At 39.1% G+C, this 21,647-nt stretch overlaps 1 protein-coding gene across 6 annotated transcripts in view; it reads left to right on the forward strand.

Annotated features, from left to right (window-relative positions):
- Positions 1-21,647, forward strand: part of LCOR (ligand dependent nuclear receptor corepressor) — a 90,161-nt gene that overhangs the window by 25,375 nt on the left and 43,139 nt on the right. For 5 of the 6 annotated variants that reach the window (XR_004418560.1, XM_033065893.1, XM_033065897.1 and 2 more), the window contains exons 2-4: positions 4,700-4,765; positions 5,183-5,262; positions 19,518-19,650. Coding sequence is in view for 3 of the 6 variants with exons in the window: in XM_033065893.1 (XP_032921784.1) it covers positions 4,700-4,765; positions 5,183-5,262; positions 19,518-19,650 (279 nt within the window). In the remaining 3 variants the exon portion in view is untranslated. Of the gene's footprint in view, positions 1-4,699; positions 4,766-5,182; positions 5,263-11,559; positions 11,772-19,517; positions 19,651-21,647 lie in introns of those variants that run through there. The other variant, XM_033065894.2, reaches the window with a different exon arrangement.

Raw genomic sequence — 21,647 nt, forward strand, 5'->3', positions numbered from 1 at the left:
GAAAACCTTTACCAATTTGAGACCCTGGTACTAACTTGTTTAATGTTGTGACATTTCAAAGAGATGATTTTTTTCCTTTTTTTTTGAGTCTATTATAACTTTGGAAATATTTTCCAGACTTTCTGGAATTAAACACTGCTGCAAATACTTTTTTAGTAACTCAGAGAAAGAAAACCAACACATGTCTATTAAATATTAAGACAATTAACTTTCACATGTTAGTAACACCACCTTGATACATTTTATTGAATGATTATATGTCGTTCTATTGAATGTTTCGTAATATACTACCATACTCTTACCTATATGTGTCTTAGTTTTGATTTTATCTTTGCTTACTTGAAAGCTGTATGCATCTCCTCTCTGGCTTTTGCAACATTTCTGAGTTTTGATTTATCTTCTCTGCTCTGACTCTTCCTGTCCTTCATCCAACTGTTTGACTCCTCTTTGTGCTTTTACTCGTAGTCACTTGGGTTTGGATGGTTTTTTTTTTCCCCATTTAGCAGGTCAGGTTTTTTCCCCCACGGTTTTGATGGTTTCTAATATGTTCTTAGATAGTTAAGAAATTTAAACAAAATATATAGCAAACTAATGTCTTAAATGACTTGACTCAATTTCCGGCATTTTGAAGTTGTCCTTTTAATGTGCAAATTGCTATATATTTGACTGTTTATAGTAAATAAATACTGATGAATCACTTGTCTTAATTTCTGTTGCAATTGGTCCATTGCAGTTGGATTTGATCCTTGTGGATCACTTCCAACTCTGGATATTCTGATTCTCTGGTTCAGTGACCTACTGTATTTAACTACTGGCCTGGATAGTACTTATTTATTCTATTGAGGTTTAGTTTATAAATTGATATTCACAGATTAATTTGACATGCACAGATGAGGGCTGAGGAGTTGACAACTATGTGTGTTGGTTTTTGTTTTCTGCCCTTGCTATGTTGATTTTTTTCTTTTTTGAGTTACTAACAATTTGTGTAATAATACATTCAGAGCAATTGTAGTCTGTGGTTTTTTACTACCCCCAAAATGATTTGTACCTGTAAGTTAAAGTCAAGCTTTGCTGCTTTGACTAGATACATATCTAAGGCTGAATTATGTAGTGACTTTTCAAAGGTATATTTGAGCTGTGCTGTCTTGAGGGGAAAAAAGCATTGTTTGACAGCTAGGCTCTGTGTCAATGGCACTCCAGAAATACATTCTTATCTTTTTCTGAAGATCTTGCATTCCTGTTTTTTATAGTAGAGAATGTGTCTTTGGCTAATCTGCATTACTAGAGATTGGCCATCACTATGGACTTCTCTGTTACTGGTATCCCAAGGAGCCTGGTTGCTACTTAATGATCACCAGGGCTCTCAGTTTTAAGAGAGATAGGACATGAGGGCCTAACTGAATTGTTTTTTCCTTTGTGAAACTTAAATTAAACTGTTGTGTTAAATTGTTGCCTTAAACCATTAGCCATCAAACTACAGTTGCAGTTTAAATTTCTGACAAAATATTTGGTTATAGATGGGTAAAAATGCCAAGAAAGGATGAAAATAAAACTAGATGCAGAGGCAAAACTAGTGAAAATTGATCATGCTGAAGACTGCATAGTCAGCCTGTTTTTCCCCCCTTTCTCTTTAGTTTTAATTTCTTTCCTTTCTACCATTAGCAGAAAAATGGCACATACATATTCTCATTTTCATCAGAGGATGTTTTGGGGGATGCTGTACTTTTAGAGCTAACAGTTGTGAAATAGGAATAAGTGTGTAACAACCTCTGCATTTAAAAAGTTATTCCACCTTTGCTTCAGTACTAAGGATTTTCTTTCTTTGTTCTGGGATTTTTTTTTCCTAATTCTTCACTTCCTAGAGAGCCTGCTGGAAAAGAGAGATGTTTTCCACTTTATAAATTTGAGGGTTTTTTAAAAATTAAAATACTTTTTTCTAAAATCTTATACTAACATCCAAAAAATGTTTTTCATTGTAAAGGTCACCAGTAACATTTGTAAGAGTTAAATTTGTGGTTGTTTTGATTGTGAAGAGCATATCAGAGATCTAAATACAACTGATATTAAAAATCTAATCTATAAATAATACTGATTTCTAAAATACTGGAATCTTCTTACTTTTTCTTTCTTCTAATTCTGTTATTCCTGCAACTTTTCCACTGGCTCTGCTCTTCAGCTGCTGTGAACTGTCAGACACTGAAATACAGATGATGAAAATAGAGAGACTGGAATTTAGCAGAGGGAGCCATGTTAATTTCTGTTCCATTTGAAATGCAGGAAAATATCATCTGCCAAATGGAAAAGGACAATCGGTGGGAAAAGAAATGTTCTTTTCAAGCTTCTAAGAGCAGTGACAATGGAGAGAAAAAATACTATAAAAAGTAGGCAGCTCCTTTTTCAAGATTTTGTTTTCAATGTATTCTGCATGATTAACTGTACACAGTTGCTCTTTTGGAGCCCTGGATGACTGAACACAACATTACAGGGCTTAAACTGCATTTGCTGCATTGCACTTTGCATTTGGGGGGGATAGGGCTCAGCTTTATGGCAGTTTTACCAGTCTCTAGCACAATTTTTGAATACATTCATACTTCCCTTATTTGCCTTTTTTAATGTCAAACATTGCACATAAGATGTTCTGCTGTTGCTATGCAACTGCTAAATCCAATATTTAATATTAATAAAAGCCGAGTGGCATTAGCATCACTCAGAACAGTGGGCTAGCAAACTATGATCATACAATATCCAAGCTGTAAAACTTGGCAGGGACTTCAGTGTGCAATTGCATGCATGGCAAACTGAGGGGCATGAGTCACTGGCAGTTACTATTTAAAGATTGATGAGTTTGAGTAAAATTTCTAAAGTCTTGATTTTTATACATTTATATACAAAAAAATAGATAAGTTTTAAACAAAAAAAAAAAAAAAAAGATAAAGAAAAAGGTTGGTTAGCTATTTCCCTTAAGGTTTCATTTCAGAGTCAAATTCTGAGGGTCACTACCCATATGTTAAAAACGTTATAAACTATTCAGCATTATAAACCTATGGGTCAATACCCTGATTCTCCTATTTTTCTTCTAGGTCAGGTTGGTCGGCCCTTTCCCACTGTTCCTGCCACTTCCTGAAGCCTGAATTGGCTTTTTTTGGAGGCAGTGCTACTTCTCTGCCTGACAAGGTGCTGTTCAATGGGATGTATTTCCAGTTTCTCAGTTTCTCCTCTTCCACCTTGTTTTCTGATTTATCCCTATTTCTCTTCACTTTTGACTGTTATTTCACTTTTTTTTCCCCCCTCTTTTTTTTTTTTTTTGATTCTTGGTCCTTTCTGAGATCAGTTTTTTTTTTTTTTTTGTACCTCAGTAATGCTTTGACCATTAAGTCATGTTGCAGGCTGCAAATTCTGTAGGATCCTGCATCTGTTTGCTGAAGATGTTGATGCACTGGCACTCTTGCTGACACCCAGAGGGGTGTAAAGCTATTTGTCATTTCCCATTGGAAGAATGCTGTCCAAAACATAATTTAGATATTAGATCTGGATGAAGTCTGAATTATTTTACAATTACTGCTCTTTTGAAGTATAATAAACTACTTCCTTCATAGTACATGATCATTTAGATTTTGACTGATGTCTTAAACATTGCTATTTTGGGTAGTTTATCTGTCCCTGATTCACCCATGCAAGTTTCTCTAAATTTAAGACCATATTTTTGTTTCTTAATTTGTTTTTTATTTCTTCTTCTGCCACTTCGACTCAAACAAGTAGGGGAAGCTAGAAGCCCCTAGCTGCTTGCTTTACTTAAACCTACAAAGCAAAAGTATTGGAGGGGGAAGGGAAACTCAGGCAGTGTAGTAAGTCTTGAATTTTTCTGGTCATTCCATTTTTATACATTTTTATAAGGTGGAGTTTGTCTATCACTCTTAAAGTAATCTTTGTACTTTTCATACTCACTCTGCTAACCCATCTTCTCACAGTACTGGGTAGTTAATAGCTCTGTAGATTTTTTACCACCAACAGGGGATGAGTGTAATATTGATTTACTTTTCCAAATAATGGCAGTAATTTTGGTGCATGTTTTCCCTCTTCTGGAATAAACTCTGATTAGATTTATTTTAAGGGAAGTATAAGTTGTTGCGTTGAAGTAAGTTGGACTGTATGTGTCTTGGATGCAGATCTGTGATTGAAATTTCATTTCTTAGTGATATGGCAACACTGAATCCCTGTCCTTTTAATTTTCTCTCCTCAAAACTGCAACTCTTCAGAAAACACTGATTCTAATGTTTACGGAAATTCGGAAAAGTAACTGCATGCCACTGAGATGGAAGAATGTATTTTTTCAATTGGGAAAATGTACCTTCTTTCAGTTCGGAGGCTTAAATGAGAATATTTTTATTTGTGTAGAAATTACTTGTTCATGTTGTAGAACCTGCAACTTCCTGTGTTCTTTACAAAATTGTTTATTTCAATGTTGTAATGTTCTTTGTTTTTAACCTAGCTATTTAGCAAAGTACAGGAGTCAGTAGATTCTAGATTGTGCTATGATTTATCAGTAGTTCAGTCATCACAATTGACCCGTGTATCTTGTAATTCTTGGAGAAAACGTGTTGAGCTGTGTTCTTGGAACAGATAAATATAGAACTGCTATTGTGAATATTGTAGTGACGTACTAATCTAGAAAGCTAACTATTCTTTTATTTGCTTTTAGGGTTTGAAAGTATTCTAGAAGGCCTGTTTGGACCTGGATTATTAAAAGATCTCAGTTTGTTTAAAGGTATTCAATCTCTATGTTTGTATCTTGTTCTGCATTTCTAATGACAGAAGCAGCCTCAGCTCTGCCTCTAGAAAATGTGTGTTACCGTGGTGATTTGTGCTTTTTTTTCCCCCCTCCCCCAGGCAGTGCTCACAGTTAGTTTCATATTGGCTAAAATTACTAATGAGTGTGCGTTCATCTTTATGTAGCTGGGAGTGTATTTTGCAGTGCTCAGAAAAACAGATTTGTTGTGCATAGATAAAATGTATATAGTTTGGTAATCTGGGGATTTAGAAAAATGGCTGAAATGAAGCCTGAATCCTCAGAAAGCAGGCAAGAATGTTGTGAAACAGGTATTTAATTCAGCATTTCTCTTTTGGCTCCAGTTGTGTCGTGGTTTATGAATATGAAGTAATTTGCTATTCTTCTGATTTCCAGACTGTGAGCCTGAAGGTGTTTCTGATTGGTCTTTTGATGAAAATTGTCTTTTCTGCTGCCTGAGAAGAGAAAAAGTGAAGGTAACAATGCAGACGTGTGAAGCTAGTAGTTGTAGGGGAGGGACAAAGGGAGGGAGTTTGCTGCTCCTAGGTAACTGAATATGGAAAACCTGTAACCTCCTACCCCTTTCCCCTCCTTTGGAAAAAGGTTTTCTGAATTAAAATATGTGAGTTGATGAACAGACTTGCCTCTTTCTCTGCAACTTTTTCTTTGTAGTATGTAATGCAGGTGGTGGGTTTCTTTTTTTTTTTTTTCTTTGTGCATTGGCTCTTTCTGTTTGATGTTTTTTATTTGTTTTGGGTTTTCTTGAGTTCTTTGTGAGAGATCTTGTTGGGAATTATGAAACCCTCCCCAAGGGAGCCTGACTGTAGCTTGTAGTAAACAGTCAGATGATGGGCTTATCTTCAGTATGGAAACGTGGTCCATTTTACCAATCTAGAATCTTGTTCTGTATCTGGGAATCTCCTTCCCTGTGGGCCATATCCTTTTATTAAAGTGCTCTTGTGCATGGTAGATTTTGTACTATGCTTGTTCATAACGAAGTCAGAACCTAAACATGAACAAGTCAGGTTTGCCTGACACAATAAACTTGCAGTTGATTTTCCTAAGGAGATTATAGTTGTATGTAAAACAAAAGCTATGGTGCTATACTGATTGTTGTTCAACCCACGTGTTGAAATTATGATTGTTCTATAACATAGGAGGGAAGGATCATCTGTCTTGGCAAAACTTCATCTACTGGAATTTGTAACTGCTGCTTCTTCCTGCACAATGTAAAACAACACCAGAATGGTTCTCTATCATTAGGAATGAAACAAAAGCACTCTTTCCTCTGCAACAGCTAACATGTAGCTGCATGGCTTGTCCATAAAGGAAGTGCCTTGTTGACACTGGTACTTGTCACGCTGCCAGTTCGTGCATGTTTTTGTATTACAGTTTTTGTTAAGGTATGGGAGAAGGTTTAGGAATGCTTGCATTTAGAACAGATGTAAGTCATAGTTACTCCATTGAGACTGATAGCAGGTAACGTGTATGTATTCTTTTTGTGTAAGGAGTTCTGTCTGTTTTCTTATCTAATCTCATCAAAGAACAAAATCCAGTGTTAAGCATAGCTCTAGTTAAGCCATTGAATGGACTCAGAAATTAGTTTTGTGATGGGTAAGAAACTGGTCATAGTGTGGGCCACTCTGACAGTGTATGGATAGGTATTCAAAAAGGCAATCTTACTGCCATCCAACCTCCCTGCCAGTTCTGTTGGGTTTGGGTATTTTGGCTTTTTGGTTTGTCTTTTTTTGTTTGTTTTGTTTTTGAGGGAATATGAGGTCTCCTTTCAGGTCTAGGGTTTTTTTGTGTGTCGTCTGAGAGATGGCAGGATGGGAGTGTGTCCTTTCCCCTGTGGGTGCAGCAGATTGCTGCCCTGCTGGCACTGATGTCATTAGCTTGCAATACAGAATTAAAGATGATTCTTTCACAAGAGCCTTCAGATAGTGTGAATTTGACATCATCTTAATTGGAATTATAATTTTAGAGACAAAATAGTTATAAAAAGTTTGCAACTTAATTTGGTGTTTAGCTAAATAATGGACAGTCTTCAGCTAATTTCGTTCAACTAAATTAGGAATGGTACTAGTTTATTTGACATCTCTTCCATTGAACATCTTTAACTCTTTAGGGAGTTACAGGCTGTTCATGTGCATCCTCTCACCTTGTTTGGAAAAGAACTGGGCAGTGTGGGATGGTTTAGGTTAGTACTTGTATAGTGCTGAGTTACAGAAGGAATAGCCACAATCCATGTATTATAGTAGTGTGTGCCTGTGGTTGGCCTGTTGTTTGAGGTATGTTGGGTACATAATTGCCAATACCTCATTTTGGATTAGTTGAATAATTAATCAATGTACTTGATTTTCACCTGTCACATGTAAGTTGCATGTAGGTACAAAACCAATAAATATCTTCAGGTTTTTTTCTGAATTTTATTTGCCTATAAGATTTACCTGTAACTTAGGAGGCCAGTAGTTGTGCATAAGTAAAAATGAGTTCTGGACTGTAGAACGAAAATTGAAGGCCAGTATTAGTTTATTGGCAGAGCTTCTTAAAGGGTAAAACTACATTAGCTCTCCCACTCTTTCAGTGATTTCACAGACAGTCAAGTTCAATTACATGACTTCTTCAAAGGATGGAAAACAATCTGCTGAAGTATTCCAAAATGATTAATTTATTTGTAGTTCTAATAGTAAACACTGAGCAATTACCTGAGTCAAAATCCATGACAGGTTTTGATAGAGAAGTGGACTTAAGTGTCTTCTTTTGAAAGAGAATAAAATACAGATGAAGTAGGGGGCCAGCATCTTCCCAGACATATGTTTTTCCCAAATCCAAAGAGTTATGTGCTGTAATGTGGAACTTTTAGAAACGGTTTCTTTTTCTTTTAATCACAGAATGCAGAATGCACAGTTGTTTCTGTATGGTGTGATAGGAGAATAACTGGTTACCTAAGGTGCTGCTACATGTGGTGAGAGAAAGATTGGGTTCTGTGGGACCAAATCTGACAAATTCACGTTTGGATAATCTGTAGTTGTGGTAATTCTCTATTGCTTGTGGTGTTAATCACTTTTCCTTCTAAAAGGTTGTGGTACAGTGAAGACCCATCAATTCAGATGGATTGAACTTGAAGTGTATTTGCCTTATCTCTTCTTAATTATGATTCCTAATTTTTCCTTGAGGTTTGTTGAATAATCTGACTGAGCTATCATTACAGAAGAGATCTCTGGGTCCATGTAGAATGTTTGCATCAGAGGTAGTCTCTAGTGTCATTTGCTCATAGTTGGAGCTCAAGCCTAGTTTAAGAAATTCCAGAAGAAAGGAGAAACTGGAAAATGAATCCTTAAAGAGTATTCAGTTAAGTATATTCATGTGGAAAAGAAAACACTATTGTCTCTAGTGACATAAGGCAATTGATATGTATTAAGAGAAAAAAGGAACACACATGGACACACAACTAATCTCATTAGTTGATGAGAGCAGAACAAGAAGGATAATACTCCTAAGCACATTAACTATTTTATAGATATATATAAGCTACAAAAATAACAAGAGAGAAAATGACTTCTAGGAGCATATTCTGGATTTGTAGGCTGTTGATACCAGAAGATGGAGTCTGGTATGCAAAGTTCTCTAAAACTGGACTTCAGTGAAAGGACCCCTCACAATTCTTTCATTTGTGAATAAGTTTGGTAAGGTACAGCATTTGAAGAAGTTATTTTAAAATTCAAGCTTTTTAAAAGCTTGTAATTATTTTGCACAAATCTGACAGCCTTTGACTATGGAGGAACAGAAGTGGTAAGATATGAACTGTGGTAAATGTCTGAATAATTCTGAAGAGAATTTATCATTCATCTAAAACATTAACTCGTAGAATAATTGAAGATGGCAGAGGAAATACCTGAAAATGAGTTGAAGCTGTAGAACTCTTACAATTTTTGATGACTTTAGAATGTATTTAAACTGTGTACAGAGATCCCTAAGTGTGCTGGAACATGCTCTAAAACATTTTAAATTGATTTCATCACTTAAACTCAAGCATTTAGACTGTCAATTTTGTATTGTGTCATTTTAAAATAATTTAATATGTAGGCTAAAACTTGAAAAGGTTGTTTATGATAATCTCCAGATGAGTTTAGTAGTAATGCAGGGTTGCAACTTTGCTCATGTATAAGTGTTAAAATAAGTATATTGTGGTTCCACACCACAATATGCTTACATTTATAATCCACTGATATATTTCTTCTCCCCCTATTATAGATAATATATGATAGTAAATAGCATTGGATCAGTCAAGTTGTTTGAACTTGATAAATATGACATTAGTCATCTTTATCTTTACTATAAAAATATATATGTTCAGTAGGTGAGGGAGGTCTTAAAACTGATTAAACTATCTGAATTTTTATTAATATTACGCTGGGGGCATTTGTAGGTGCTTTAAAGGATATGCTCAGAATTGAAAATGGTCTTGATAACTTTGAAAAACAGGACAGACAGACCTGTTTTGTCAAGTCACAAGTTGCAGATGTCTTAAAAGTGATAGGATTGTAAAAGTAATAAACAACATTGGGGACTCTTTCAAGAGAATTTTGTGTCAATACCTGAAGAGGAAAACCTGAATGCTTTGAGGTGAAGCCTCAAATGACCATAGCATTTTGAGAGATGTAAACAAACTGAACAGCACTGAAAACACTGAAATGAAAGCAACAAGAATGATACTCTCTTGCATGTGGAAGGAAAGAAGAGTCTCTGCTGCCCTTACAGCTTGTCTACAGAAGATTGTTCTCCTTTGTGTTGGCTATGAATTAAAAAGACTGTATAGTCTTATGGGGGGAAAAAAGCATTGGAGAATACAACCTAGGGATTCCTTTCTTTGGATTTTATCCCTAGGGTCCATGGGTTGACCAGTCAGCCATGGGTGGTCTGTGGGGAGCCTCCCTCCTTTTTCTCCCTAAAGATGGATAGGAATTAGCTCATCCTGTTCTAGTTTATGGGCTCTTCCCATTCCATCTTTGTGTGTGCTGTGCCTTAAACATGAAACTGCTGTTTGCACATCCACACAACAGCAGCCTCTATCATACAGTTCTCTTCATGTCAGCAGTTTAGCATTTGGAATTGCTGTATCAACATTTCCTACAAGGAGGTTCCCAGTGAACATGCAGCACTAGTGCTGACAAGGCTGGGCTGCCCAGGATTAGGTGGTCTTGCAAGGTCATGCATTGACCTTGTGTTTTGAAAACCTGAGCTCTGTATTTCTAAGGCTCTTTGACTTAATTACATAGTTATGCTGTTTATCCTAACGTACAGAAAGAGCTTTAGCCCTCGGGGAGCATGTGCAAACCACTCCAGGTATCTTTCTCTGAAGGTGTATTGTTCAATATAGTGCTGCTGCATGTTCACTGGTGGATTCCAGGGATCCTCTGGGGCATGCTTCCCACCTGAAGAGGAGCACAAAGAAAATAGAAAGAACCCTGTGTTATAAATAATACATAAAAGTAACTGATTGGTTAAAAATACCCTGAAAAAAGGTCCAATGAAAATGCTGTCTAGATATCGGTTTTTCTTCTGCTACCTGCATGTTGCTACCAAAAACTTTGATGTGGTTTAGGACTGTAGAGTGAGTGGGTAAACCTGAAAATAGTGGTTCTAAATAATGGTTATTGGGAAGAAATGCCAGAAAATGTAAACAAAAAACCTAAAAATCAAGAACCCTGCACCCTTATAATAAAATTTTAAAAAAATCCAACAGAAACCAACCAACCAGACACTCCCAAACCAAACCAAACCACCTCACTTTTGGAAGCTGAATGGCAATCACAATCAAATTCTTAGTGTGAAAGCTTGAATTTTCCATCTGGAGTGAAAAACCCTGCAGATTCCTGGAATAATTATGGTACAATGGATAAGAAGAAAAGTGCAATAAGCAGAACAATTTCCAGTGTATTTTTTCTCACATAGTCAGTGCTGTACTGAAGATCCCTGAAGACTTTTTTCTAAGTGGAAGGTTAAATCTGACTCTTTTAAATAATTGTATTTCTTTACATTTTGATGTCTTAGCATGGACACTGATAAAAACCATACATGTAAGATTATCCTTAGTTTGGGGGGTAAAAACTAAGCACTGCCATTTTCTTGCTATTATTCATCTCCTCTCCTGAATGCAGATCAAGAGATCCTTTACTGAGCTGTTCACCAGCATAAACCATTTAGAATTTTTTTCTTCTGACTGATCCTTTTTTCCTTGTTCCTTCTCTATGTAGCAAGTGTACAGCTTTATTTAGCTTCAGTCGATTAAATTGTACTCTTCTTCCCTTGCCTTTATAGGAGTAATATAAAATACATTATATGTATTTTATGGTGAGGCAGGGTGCTACTGTACTCTGTTTCCACTGAATTACCAGGCTGGTATTTACAGTGCCTTGTTTGAGATGCAAAAAGTGCTAGGAAGATTTGAAATTCATTGTGTTTGTCAAGGGTTATTTTTATTTTAGGCTTCTTCCAGCACTATGGTCTGTTAAAAGTCAGGGTGTCGCATCAGGTTGGAGGGGTAATGTTTCCTTTAAGTCTGAATTCTCTGTTTGTTTCTTGAATTAAAAAGTTTTTTGCAATGGTTCATGGGACTTTAGATGGAGGATGCCTTTAGACAGAGCTAATGCTAATGGATCTTATCTAGCCAAATCTCTGCATCAGGTTGCAGTTTCCTTTTAAAGCAAACTTCTGTAAAGGCTTAGAAACTTCAGTGATTATTCCAACATTTCTGTGTGCCTAGATTACTTGCAAGTTATTTTGCAGATCTGCTTTTTATGCAAACTGATGAATTTACTGTTATCTTGGTAAAACTTAAAAGATAATGGAGCTGATCTCAGACTCTGTCAATAACTAGGAAAGATCCTGCATAAAGCTTTGTCAGATGGAGCAACACAGTTTCAAAAAGAGGATGCAAGTGTGTTCTGTGAAGTTCCACCTGAAGAGTAACTCTCAAAAGGTATTTGGTTTACTCTCCAGAAATACCTTTACTGTGAAATCCTGTACAGGTACTTAATGTATTTTATTGCCATGGAAGTCCAACTGCATTTTCAGTGTGTTCATAAAATGCCAGTGAACTGCTACTGGTTATTGGTACAGAGATGCCTGGCACAGAGGCACTTTTATTATAGCTAGCCATGAATTCAAATTCATATGAAAGAATTAAAATCTGTCTCAATAGAGGCTTCTCCTATGGGAGCAAGCAGGTTTGAATCTCTGGTATGGAAGAAAGCATCAGTCATTTTGTGAGGCCTTCACTTCTGCAGGCTCTTACCTTCACAGCATCAAAGATGTTTTTACTCACCTGTTAGCCCTGTCCTGAATGTTTCTTATATTTCTATTTGTCATAAAATACTACTAGTTTCTATACCCTGAGTTAGTATCTCCCTTTGCATTCGATAGAGAGCTTTTTGAATTACAAATATGATGTGAAAGCCCATCCATGTAGTTCAGGCCAGAGTCCACAGCATTTTGTAGTATTGCCCTTTGCACACACTTCATGTGACTGCTGTGTTCATTAATTTACTGTGGGCTGGTCATGTAACCTTGCTTCTTAAACCTCTTAAAGTTGAGACAGCACAAACTTAAGACTTACTTATTTTCTCATTTATTGTGATTTGTAAATGAATTTCCAGTTCTTTCCTTCCCTCTAGTCCCATGAGGATATGAATCTGAAATCAACTTATATAGTAGAGGCCAAAAAACCAGATGCATCCTAGATATTATGATAACTGACACTTTATAAGGTTAACAAAACAAAGCGCTCCCTAAAGCCAAAGAGTGTCTGTGAATACATTCCTGCAGTAGGTAAATACAGGTACCTTTAATATAGCAAAAATGAAAGTGGAACGAGGACCAGTAAAAAGATTTTTTTCCTGAGCAGGAGCAAAGCATTGAACTGAAAGAAAGGAGAAAAGGTGTGTGCATCTGTGGGTGGAACCTAAGATTTAGATTTTGTATCTTTGTAACCTTGTCTTCTAGTTTCTTGAGTGTATTTAAAATTAATTATGTGTCCTGGCATCTCATGTGCTGAATTATCCTAGTTTGAATATATTCTTGAGATTACTCAGCTACTTCCAATTGTGAGAATGGATTTTATTTCATTGTAGGTGTGGTAACAGCTACCTTAAATTTATTTCACTTAACAGTATCTACTACTGAACCTCTTCACAAAAGGTCCTGTTTGTTGATAATGCTTGGTCATTTTTTGCTTAATTTGCATGAAGGATAAAGAGAGTAAGGAGAACTGCGTATGTTTTGCCTTCAACAGTTATTTCTTGGATCTAAAAATAGTAGCCAAAGAAAAAGTGCTAGATATGAGATTTGCAGCCAAATACTGTAAAATAACTTAAGTTTTCTTCTTTATAATAGACTTTTATTTTCTGTTTTGTTATCAAATCTTCCAGGCTTCTGCTGCATTTATGTCTTGGGTCACAATGTAAGATGTCACCACTGTATGTATTCTACCATCACCTACATCACCTTCTGATGAACTGTTAATGGCAGGTCCTTTGTAACTGCTGCATGCCCCACCTATGAGTTGGGTGTAGTGTTCTCTTTGTTAACACCCAGCCTAAGGGTGGTCACCTTTGCTAATCAAGGACTCCCCAAAATATCCTGTGTCTCATAGGATTACATCATTCCATTGTGAAATTCCCTGCCCTGGGGGAGGTACTGAACATTCTTGCCTGAATTTGAGGGTGTATGACTCGAAGTCTGGGGACTTGGAGGAACCAGCACTGGACCTGCAGGGAAGGACCAGACCTTTTCACAGGACTCCTGCTTTGGCAAGTCCACATCCATGATTTCAAAGGGACTGCAACCACCATTTAATGAGACTGCCAGCAGCACCCTGACCAGCAGGATGTCCAGTTGTACTTTGGCTTTGTCAGTTTAAGCCAGTGTTTCTGTACTATTGCCTTTATTGTAACTTTCCTATTAAATTGTAGCTCCATCTGGAAATCACTTGCAAGGTATTTGTGTGGTTTTAATTCCTCCCTCTGGTTTACCTTCAAACCAGCACATACTGTGGCAACCAATGTGTGGCATCCTGAAAGAAGTCGGAATTGCAGTTTTATTACAGAATTGCATTGTATTACAGAAACTGCCTATTCACCGTGATGCTTGGCATGTTTACATGGATGTTGTACCTTGTTCTCTATATTTTTCTGCACATTGTGACTATTTGCCAGTTGTGATGCTCCTTTTGAGACCAGGGAATGGTGTGAAAATTGCTTTGTTAGTTTTTTATGTCTATTGCATGATAACATCAGAGGCAGTGAACCTCATTTGGACTGTATATTCAGTTTTGTTATCCTATCCAGGTCGGGCTGCTGCCTCTGGGGCCTCGTTAATAATCACACCCAACAAATGGGGGGAGGAGTAGAGAATGGTTTCTTCCAGCCTTTCAGGCCTGACACAGCAGTTTCTGAGAATCTTGGATTCTGTCTGGATGTCAAGGATGGTATCATCTTGTTGTTAGTTTTGCTCTGTCTTCTCTGTACGGCCTGCACTGTGGACACCGTGCTTGGAGTCAGGACCAAGCTTGGTGCAGTCCAGCATATTCAGGAGGAGAAGGAGAAAAGGAGCAAATCAGCAGGCACTGTGTCCACACAAACTGTCACTGAGCCAGGACAGCCTAAGTGAGTAGCAGTTACCTCTGTTCAGAAAAGGAAAATGAAGAGCACATCAGTTCACACAGTGACTGATGAGTAGGCAGGACCTTTGCATCCAGTGGAAGAGACAGAGCTGGAGATCATCATTCAGTTTCTATCCCTGGATGAGCTGTGTGAGCTGCAGAGAGAATTCACCTGCCAGGTAGATGAGTCCATTCAGAACAGACTGTACCGCATCTGGGACACTGCAGCTAATGACACCATTGTGGATGGAAGTGAGGCTGGGCAACTGTGATCGCTGTCCCTGGATGTGGTGATTGCCCAGGGGATCACAGAAACCCAGGTAACTCAGCCTCGGGCAGTGGCTGCTGGCAAGTATAAGGGATAGATACCTTTGTAAAGAGGACATCCATGTGCAACAAGAAATATGGAGCACAATGGAACAAGGTATTCAATGCCTAAGGGAATTGGCAGGGCTGGAGGTCGTTTTTTTTGGAAGATGACAGATTCCTTAAGACCTCACATAGTGTCCAGTGTACATCACAAATGTCATTGAAATTCTCATGGCTCAGACCAGAAACATACTCCCAGTACTTGGCAACATTGCAATGGAAGGAAGGAAAGGACAAGGTGGGGTGCATTGGTTATGCACCCATGTCTTGTCTGTAGAAAGAAAGCTGCTGAGCACATGCAGAGCTTGGAAGAGAAAATTGAAGAGGGCCACCAGAAACTGAGGAATGAGCTTAAGGAAGGAATTTACCACATCTTACCAGAACCTAGAAGAATCTCTTCCGTTAAGACCAGGTGTCTCCCAGCCAAGGAGAGTGGATAACACTCCATGAGGTAACCTCTGGTTTTTCCTTCAGGAACATGGAGAAAACATGAAGAAGTGAGATGGGAAACCCACCTCTTGCTTAGCCATTTGAACTGAAAGGGGAAACTATGACTGCAAGAAGCTCATGTAGGATCAACACTGCTCTGGTCTCTCATAGACAGGACTCCAGGTGGTAAGGGAATGATGATATGACCGACCCTCTTGAAGGGACCTCAAGGTCATACTTACTGGAGGAGAGCAATATGTACCATGATCAGGATTAGAGGGGCACTGCCTCTAACCAGGTGGAGAAAAGAGATAATCAGATCTATTGGTCTGTGTGGATCCTATGGCCTGGCATGTCTGACCCACAAAAGGTTTGACTTCGGTCAGCACTGGCACTGAGTGTATCCTGATGTCATGAAGGTGTGTGGGAGCAGAATCCATCTCCATTTCTGAGGTGACAGGGGGATCCCAGCACCTGACTGTATTGGACACTGAAGTGAGCTTGACTGGGAAGGAGTGGTAGAAACACCCCGTTGTGACTGGTCCAGAGACCCTGTGCATCCTCAGCATAGGGCATCTCAAGTCCCAAAAGAATGTTGCTGGGCTTTTAGGATAGCTGCTTTAGAGACAGAGGAAATCAGACAACTGAATACCCTTCCTGATCTCTCAGACAACTCCTCTGCTAAGAGTGGGACTGCTAAGAGTTGAAGAACAACAGCTGCAAATCACCACAGCAACAGTGCACCATCAGCAATACTGCACTGACTGAGAATCTGTGCTTCCTATTCATAAGATGATTTGGGAACTGGAGAGCTATGGGGTGGTCAGCAAGACTCGTTCACCCTTTAACAGCCCTATATGGCTAGTGCATAAGTCTAGTGAAGAATGGAGTCTGACAGTGGATTACTGTGGCCTGAATTAAATCATGCTACCACCGAATGCTTCTGTGCTGGCACTTCAGTACAAGCTGGAGTTCAAGGCAGCAAAGTGGCATGCGACCACTGACATTGCCAATGATTTTTCTCTGTTCCTTTGGCAGCAGAGTGCAAGCCCCAGTTTGCCTTCACCTGAAGGAGTGTGCAATATACTTGTAATTGACTGCCCCAGGGGTGGAAGCAGAGTTCCACCATCTGCCATGGACTGATCCAGATTGCACTGGAAAAGGGTAAGGTTCCAGAACATCTGCAGTACATCAGTGACACCATCATATGGGGGAACAGAGCTGGGGAAGTATTCGAGAAAGGAGAGAAGATTATCCAGATTCTCCTGAAAACTTTCCATTAAATGAAGTAAGGTTAAGGGACCTGCTCAAGAAATTCAGTTTCTAGGAGTAAAGTGGCAAGGTGGACTTGGCCAGATTTCAACAGAAGTGATTAACAAAATAACAGCTGTGTTTCCACCAACCAAAAAGAAGGAAACACAGGCCTTCCTAGGTGCTGTGGGCTTTTAGAGGGTGCATATCCCAGAGTACAGTAAAATTGTTAGCCCCCTCAATCTCATGACACGAAAGAAAAATTATTTCCTGTAGGGCCCTGAACAACAAATTTTTGAACAAATTAAGCAGGAGATTGCTAATGCAGTAACCATTTGGCCAGTCAGGACGGGGCAGCATGTAAAAAACGTGCTCTACATTGTGGCCAGGGAGAATGGTCCTTCCTGGAGTGTCTGGCAGAGACTTGGGGAGACCTGAGGGTGTCTGCTGGGGTTCTGGAGTCAGGGGTACAAAGGATCTGGGGCAAGCTACAGCCCAGCTGAGGACAACATTCTTGCAGCCTATGGATTCAAGCCTCAGGGTTCAGGCCGCCTCAGAAGTGATTGACGCTGAAGCACAGCTGCTGCTTCTACCCTGACTACCGGTGCTGGGCTGGGTGTTCAAAGGGAAGGTTCCTTCTGCACATCATATTACTGATGCCATGTGAAGCAACTGGATTGCACTGATCACACAGTGAGCCTAGATAGGAAATCCTAATTGCCCTGGGATTCTGGAAATCATAACAAACTGGCCCAAGGGTGGGAATTTTGGACTATGTTCTGAAGAAGAAGAGAAACACATGGTACATACTGAGGACACCCCACTGTATAACCAACTACCAGAGAATGAAAAGTGATAATGCCCTCTTCACCAATGATTCCTGCAGAATTGTAGGAACAAACTGGAAAGGGAAAGCTGCTCTAAGGACCCATGCACGGAAAGCTCTAGATGCCACTCTGGGACAAGGCGGATCAAGTCAACTTGCAGAGGTTAAAGCTGTCCAGCTGGCTTTAAATATTGCTGAATGAGAGAAATGGCTGAGACTCCATCTCTACACTGACTTGTGGATGGTAGCTGATGCTCTGTGGGGATGGCTGGATTGGTGGAGAAAGGCCAAATGGCAGCACAGAGGGAAACCCATCTGAGCTGCTGAGATCTGGCAAGACATTGCTGTCCGGGTAGAGAGGCTGACTATGAAGGTCCATCATATCTCAGGCTAATGAAGTAACAGCAAGCATGTGGATTGAGCTGCCAAGATTAAAGTATCTCAGGGGGATCTGGACTGGTAGCACAAAGGAGAATTATGTCTACCTTGTTAGGTACTCAATGCCTCCAGTCATCAGGGAAGAGATGGGACATACTGAGGGACCTGTGACCAAGGGCTGGACTTAAACATGGACAGTATCTCACAGGTCATCCATGGCTGCAAGACATGTGCTGCAATCAAGCAGGCCAAGCAGGTGAAGCCTCTGTGGTAAGGTGGACAGTGGTTCCCAAATGTAGGTACAGGGAAGCATAGCAGATTGACTACAGCACCCTTCCCCAAACTCACCAAGGGAAGTGCTATGTGCTGACCATGGTAGGGACGACCACTGGAGACTTACCCTGTGCTTCACACCACTGCCCAAAACACCATCCTGGGCCTGGAAAAGCCATGGAGGCATGGCATCCCTGAAAGACTTGACAACTAGAACAACCTTATAAACCCCTGGGCTAGGGAACATGGCATTGAATGGCTGTACCATATTCCTTATCGTGAGCTAACTGCTGGGAAAGTTGAACAGTGCAATGGCCTGCTTAAAACCACCCTAAAGGCACTGGTGGGGAGGACTTTGAAAAATTTGGAGCTGCATTTAGCAAAGGCCACTGGTTGGTCAACACCCAAAGCTCCATCAATTGAGCTGGTCCTACCCAGTCATAACCCCTGCACATTGTAGATGGAGATAAAGTCTCTGTGGTACACGTGAAAGGTATGTTAGGAAAGATAGTTTGGATTAATTCTACCTCAGGCAAAGGCAAATCCATCCATGGGATTCTTATTGCTCATGGATCTGGTTACTTCTGGTGGGTAGTGCAGAAAAATGGGGAAATGCGTTGTGAACCTCAATGGGACTTAATTTTGGGTGAGAACTGTGTGTAATGTTATATTGTGTATGTGTGTATATATATATAGAGTTAAAGAAGGGTATTAATTTGGGTATGATAGAGATGGTGTAGAATAAGGGGTGGATAATGTCTTGGGTCACAATGTAAGGTGTCACCACTGTATGTATTCTACCATCACCTACATCACCTTCTGATGAACTGTTAATGGCAGGTCCTTTGTAACTGCTGCATGCCCCACCTATGAGTTGGGTGTAGTGTTCTCTTTGTTAACACCCAGCCTAAGGGTGGTCACCTTTGCTAATCAAGGACTCCCCAAAATATCCTGTGTCTCATAGGATTACATCATTCCATTGTAAAATTCCCTGCCCTGGGGGAGGTACTGAACATTCTTGCCTGAATTTGAGGGTGTATAACTTGAAGTCTGGGGACTTGGAGGAACCAGCACTGGACCTGTAGGGAAGGACCAGACCTTTTCACAGGACTCCTGCTTTGGCAAGTCCACATGATTTCAAAGGGACTGCAACCACCATTTAATGAGACTGCCAGCAGCACCCTGACCAGCAGGATGCCCAGTTGTACTCTGGCTTTGTCAGTTTAAGCCAGTGTTTCTGTACTATTGCCTTTATTGTAACTTTCCTATTAAATTGTAGCTCCATCTGGAAATCACTTGCAAGGTATTTGTGTGGTGTTAATTCCTCCCTCTGGTTTACCTTCAAACCAGTACAATTTACAAGAAAACAGGACAAAGTACAATGTTCTGATGCAGACAAAGAAACAAGTTTTGATTTCAATAAATTCAACTCTGTGCTGAGTACCTTAAAAAGTTTTGAATTTAGTAAAATATTGAGTGCCTAGGGAACTTTATTAATTTTGGAGTCTGGAAGATCTCACAAATATTTAATATCTTTGCAGGAACACTTAGTCAGTCTGGATGAGCCAGCCTCGGAAGCTGGACAAGAAGCTCTGCTTAGACAAGAGCAAGCAAAAATCATTCGTTTTGAAAGGCAAGCGGAAGAGTTCCTCAATGCAGTCTTTTACAGAAAAGGTTGGTTTTAATGGTGGGAGGAGGATGTGGGAAATAGTTTCTCTTGTGGTCTTTTTGCATGCACAGGTATCAAAGATCTGATATTGAAGTTGTTTGTTCAGTATTTTTCAGTCATCTTCTTTATATACATTTATTAATGATAAAAATTGACTCTCAAATAATATTGCAATATAACAGTGTGGGCTTGGGACATCAGAAGAGAGTATTACTGTTTAAACCAAATCTCTCCATGAGAACACTGTGTTTTCACTTTTGGAGAGATGCCTCATTTCTTACCTCACAGAACTGTTCCCCATAACCAGTGTTTAGGTGAGTGGGCTGTTGGTAAGAAAGGTCAAGTGGCAGTGGTGGTAGTAGGTGGGTAATGTGTTTTTTAAAAATATATTTATTTTATTTTGATGGGATATGTACTAATGCAGTTTTTCTTAAAGGTCATCAGTCTTTTCGCTGTTGGTAATGATTACCCACCCTATTCCCAACAATCTAGATTATAAAATATTATTGGAATAGTGCTAAGGGGAATATATGAGGAATTCAAAACGTGATCAGCAGAAGAATTGCTGTAGAATATGCTGAGAACATGCTCAGTGCTAGAAAATCACCTAAATATCTTACGGAGAGTTATTGCTTAAACTGTGCTCTTAACGAAGACACAGAGCTCATTTCACTGTTCTCTACAAAATCTGAGAAACATGAATCCAGAGATTGCTCCCAAATGCATCCTGAATGAAAGTACATTGTATTTATCAGTCTAACCCATGTGTGAGAAAATCTGCCAAATCAGTAATTCCAACCTATCTGCTGGGGGACAATGCAAGCTTCCGTTTAACAAATTAGAAATTGCTGTAGCCAGTCCTCAGCCCTTCCTTCCAGTGACCAAAATATTTAAAGGTGTTTTAAGTAGATAACAGTATCTTAGCCTTTCTTTTATGGCTCAAATGAATAAATACAAGCTATACATTATGATGCTTCTATACTTTTTGCAATACATGCAGGATGGTAGGAAGGATAGTTACTGCATTACTAGTGATAATTCAGATAATGCCTTTATTCCAAGGCTTCCTTTTCAAGTTTTCTTTTTTCTTGTAAGGTTAATGTTTCCTTTTGCTTTGGAGTTTATCCCATTTATCTTCAAATCCAGAAGGAATTTAAGAAAACCGAAGTCTAGAGAAAATACAGTTTTTTTCCATATTGCTTTTTCTGGTGAGGAAAAAAAAAAGCCCTTCTATAATTTCCAGATTGTTTATTTAAGACTTCATTCCTTTACCACTAAACTGAAATCCTTATGTATGATGTATGTGTATCGTTTAGGAAAGTATGCTTTTTAAAATTCATTGGGGAGCCAGCAGCAGATATTGCAGTGTGCTAATGAAGGGTATAATACTCTGTCCATGGCTGGATACCCAGAATAAAGATAATGAAACATGACAAATGTCTAAGAATCTTTGAGAATTTTTTAAAAATATACCCTTGTTTTCTTTCCTTGGACAAAACTGTGCTTGTTGCAAGAGCAATAGGTGAGGGGTAGAAACCTGGCAGGAAGTCAGCTCTGAATCCTTAATGCATGATTTTCAAGCTTGCCTATATTTAGATTGCTTGAAGTCTAACTCATGCTCCTACCATAAGATCCCAAGGACTGTCGTACCAAAGTGGACACAAAGAATGGCAGAACTCTGATGTTCCTACATTGCTCAGAGACACTGAGCTCTCCTGGCTTCATGCCAGCAATTAGTTTTTTTTCTTCTTTCCATTCTCACTGCCAGTAACATTTGAGATGGGTATTTTGTAGCCCAGGTCGATCAGAGAAAATGCAAATGCTCCCTGAACACTGGCCACACATTCATGTACTGAACATGAATAAGGAATTAACAAGATCAGCAAACAGGTCTACTGTCCATTAATCTTAGTCCTTTCTCTGAAATTTGTGTCCCTGTCACTCTGACCCAGCAATGCTTCCTTCAAATATTCAATTTTTCCAGTCAAAGCAGAGTGGTAGT

Source organism: Catharus ustulatus, chromosome 8, assembly GCF_009819885.2.
Source record: "Catharus ustulatus isolate bCatUst1 chromosome 8, bCatUst1.pri.v2, whole genome shotgun sequence".
In the NCBI taxonomy this organism is placed as follows: Eukaryota; Metazoa; Chordata; class Aves; order Passeriformes; family Turdidae; genus Catharus; species Catharus ustulatus.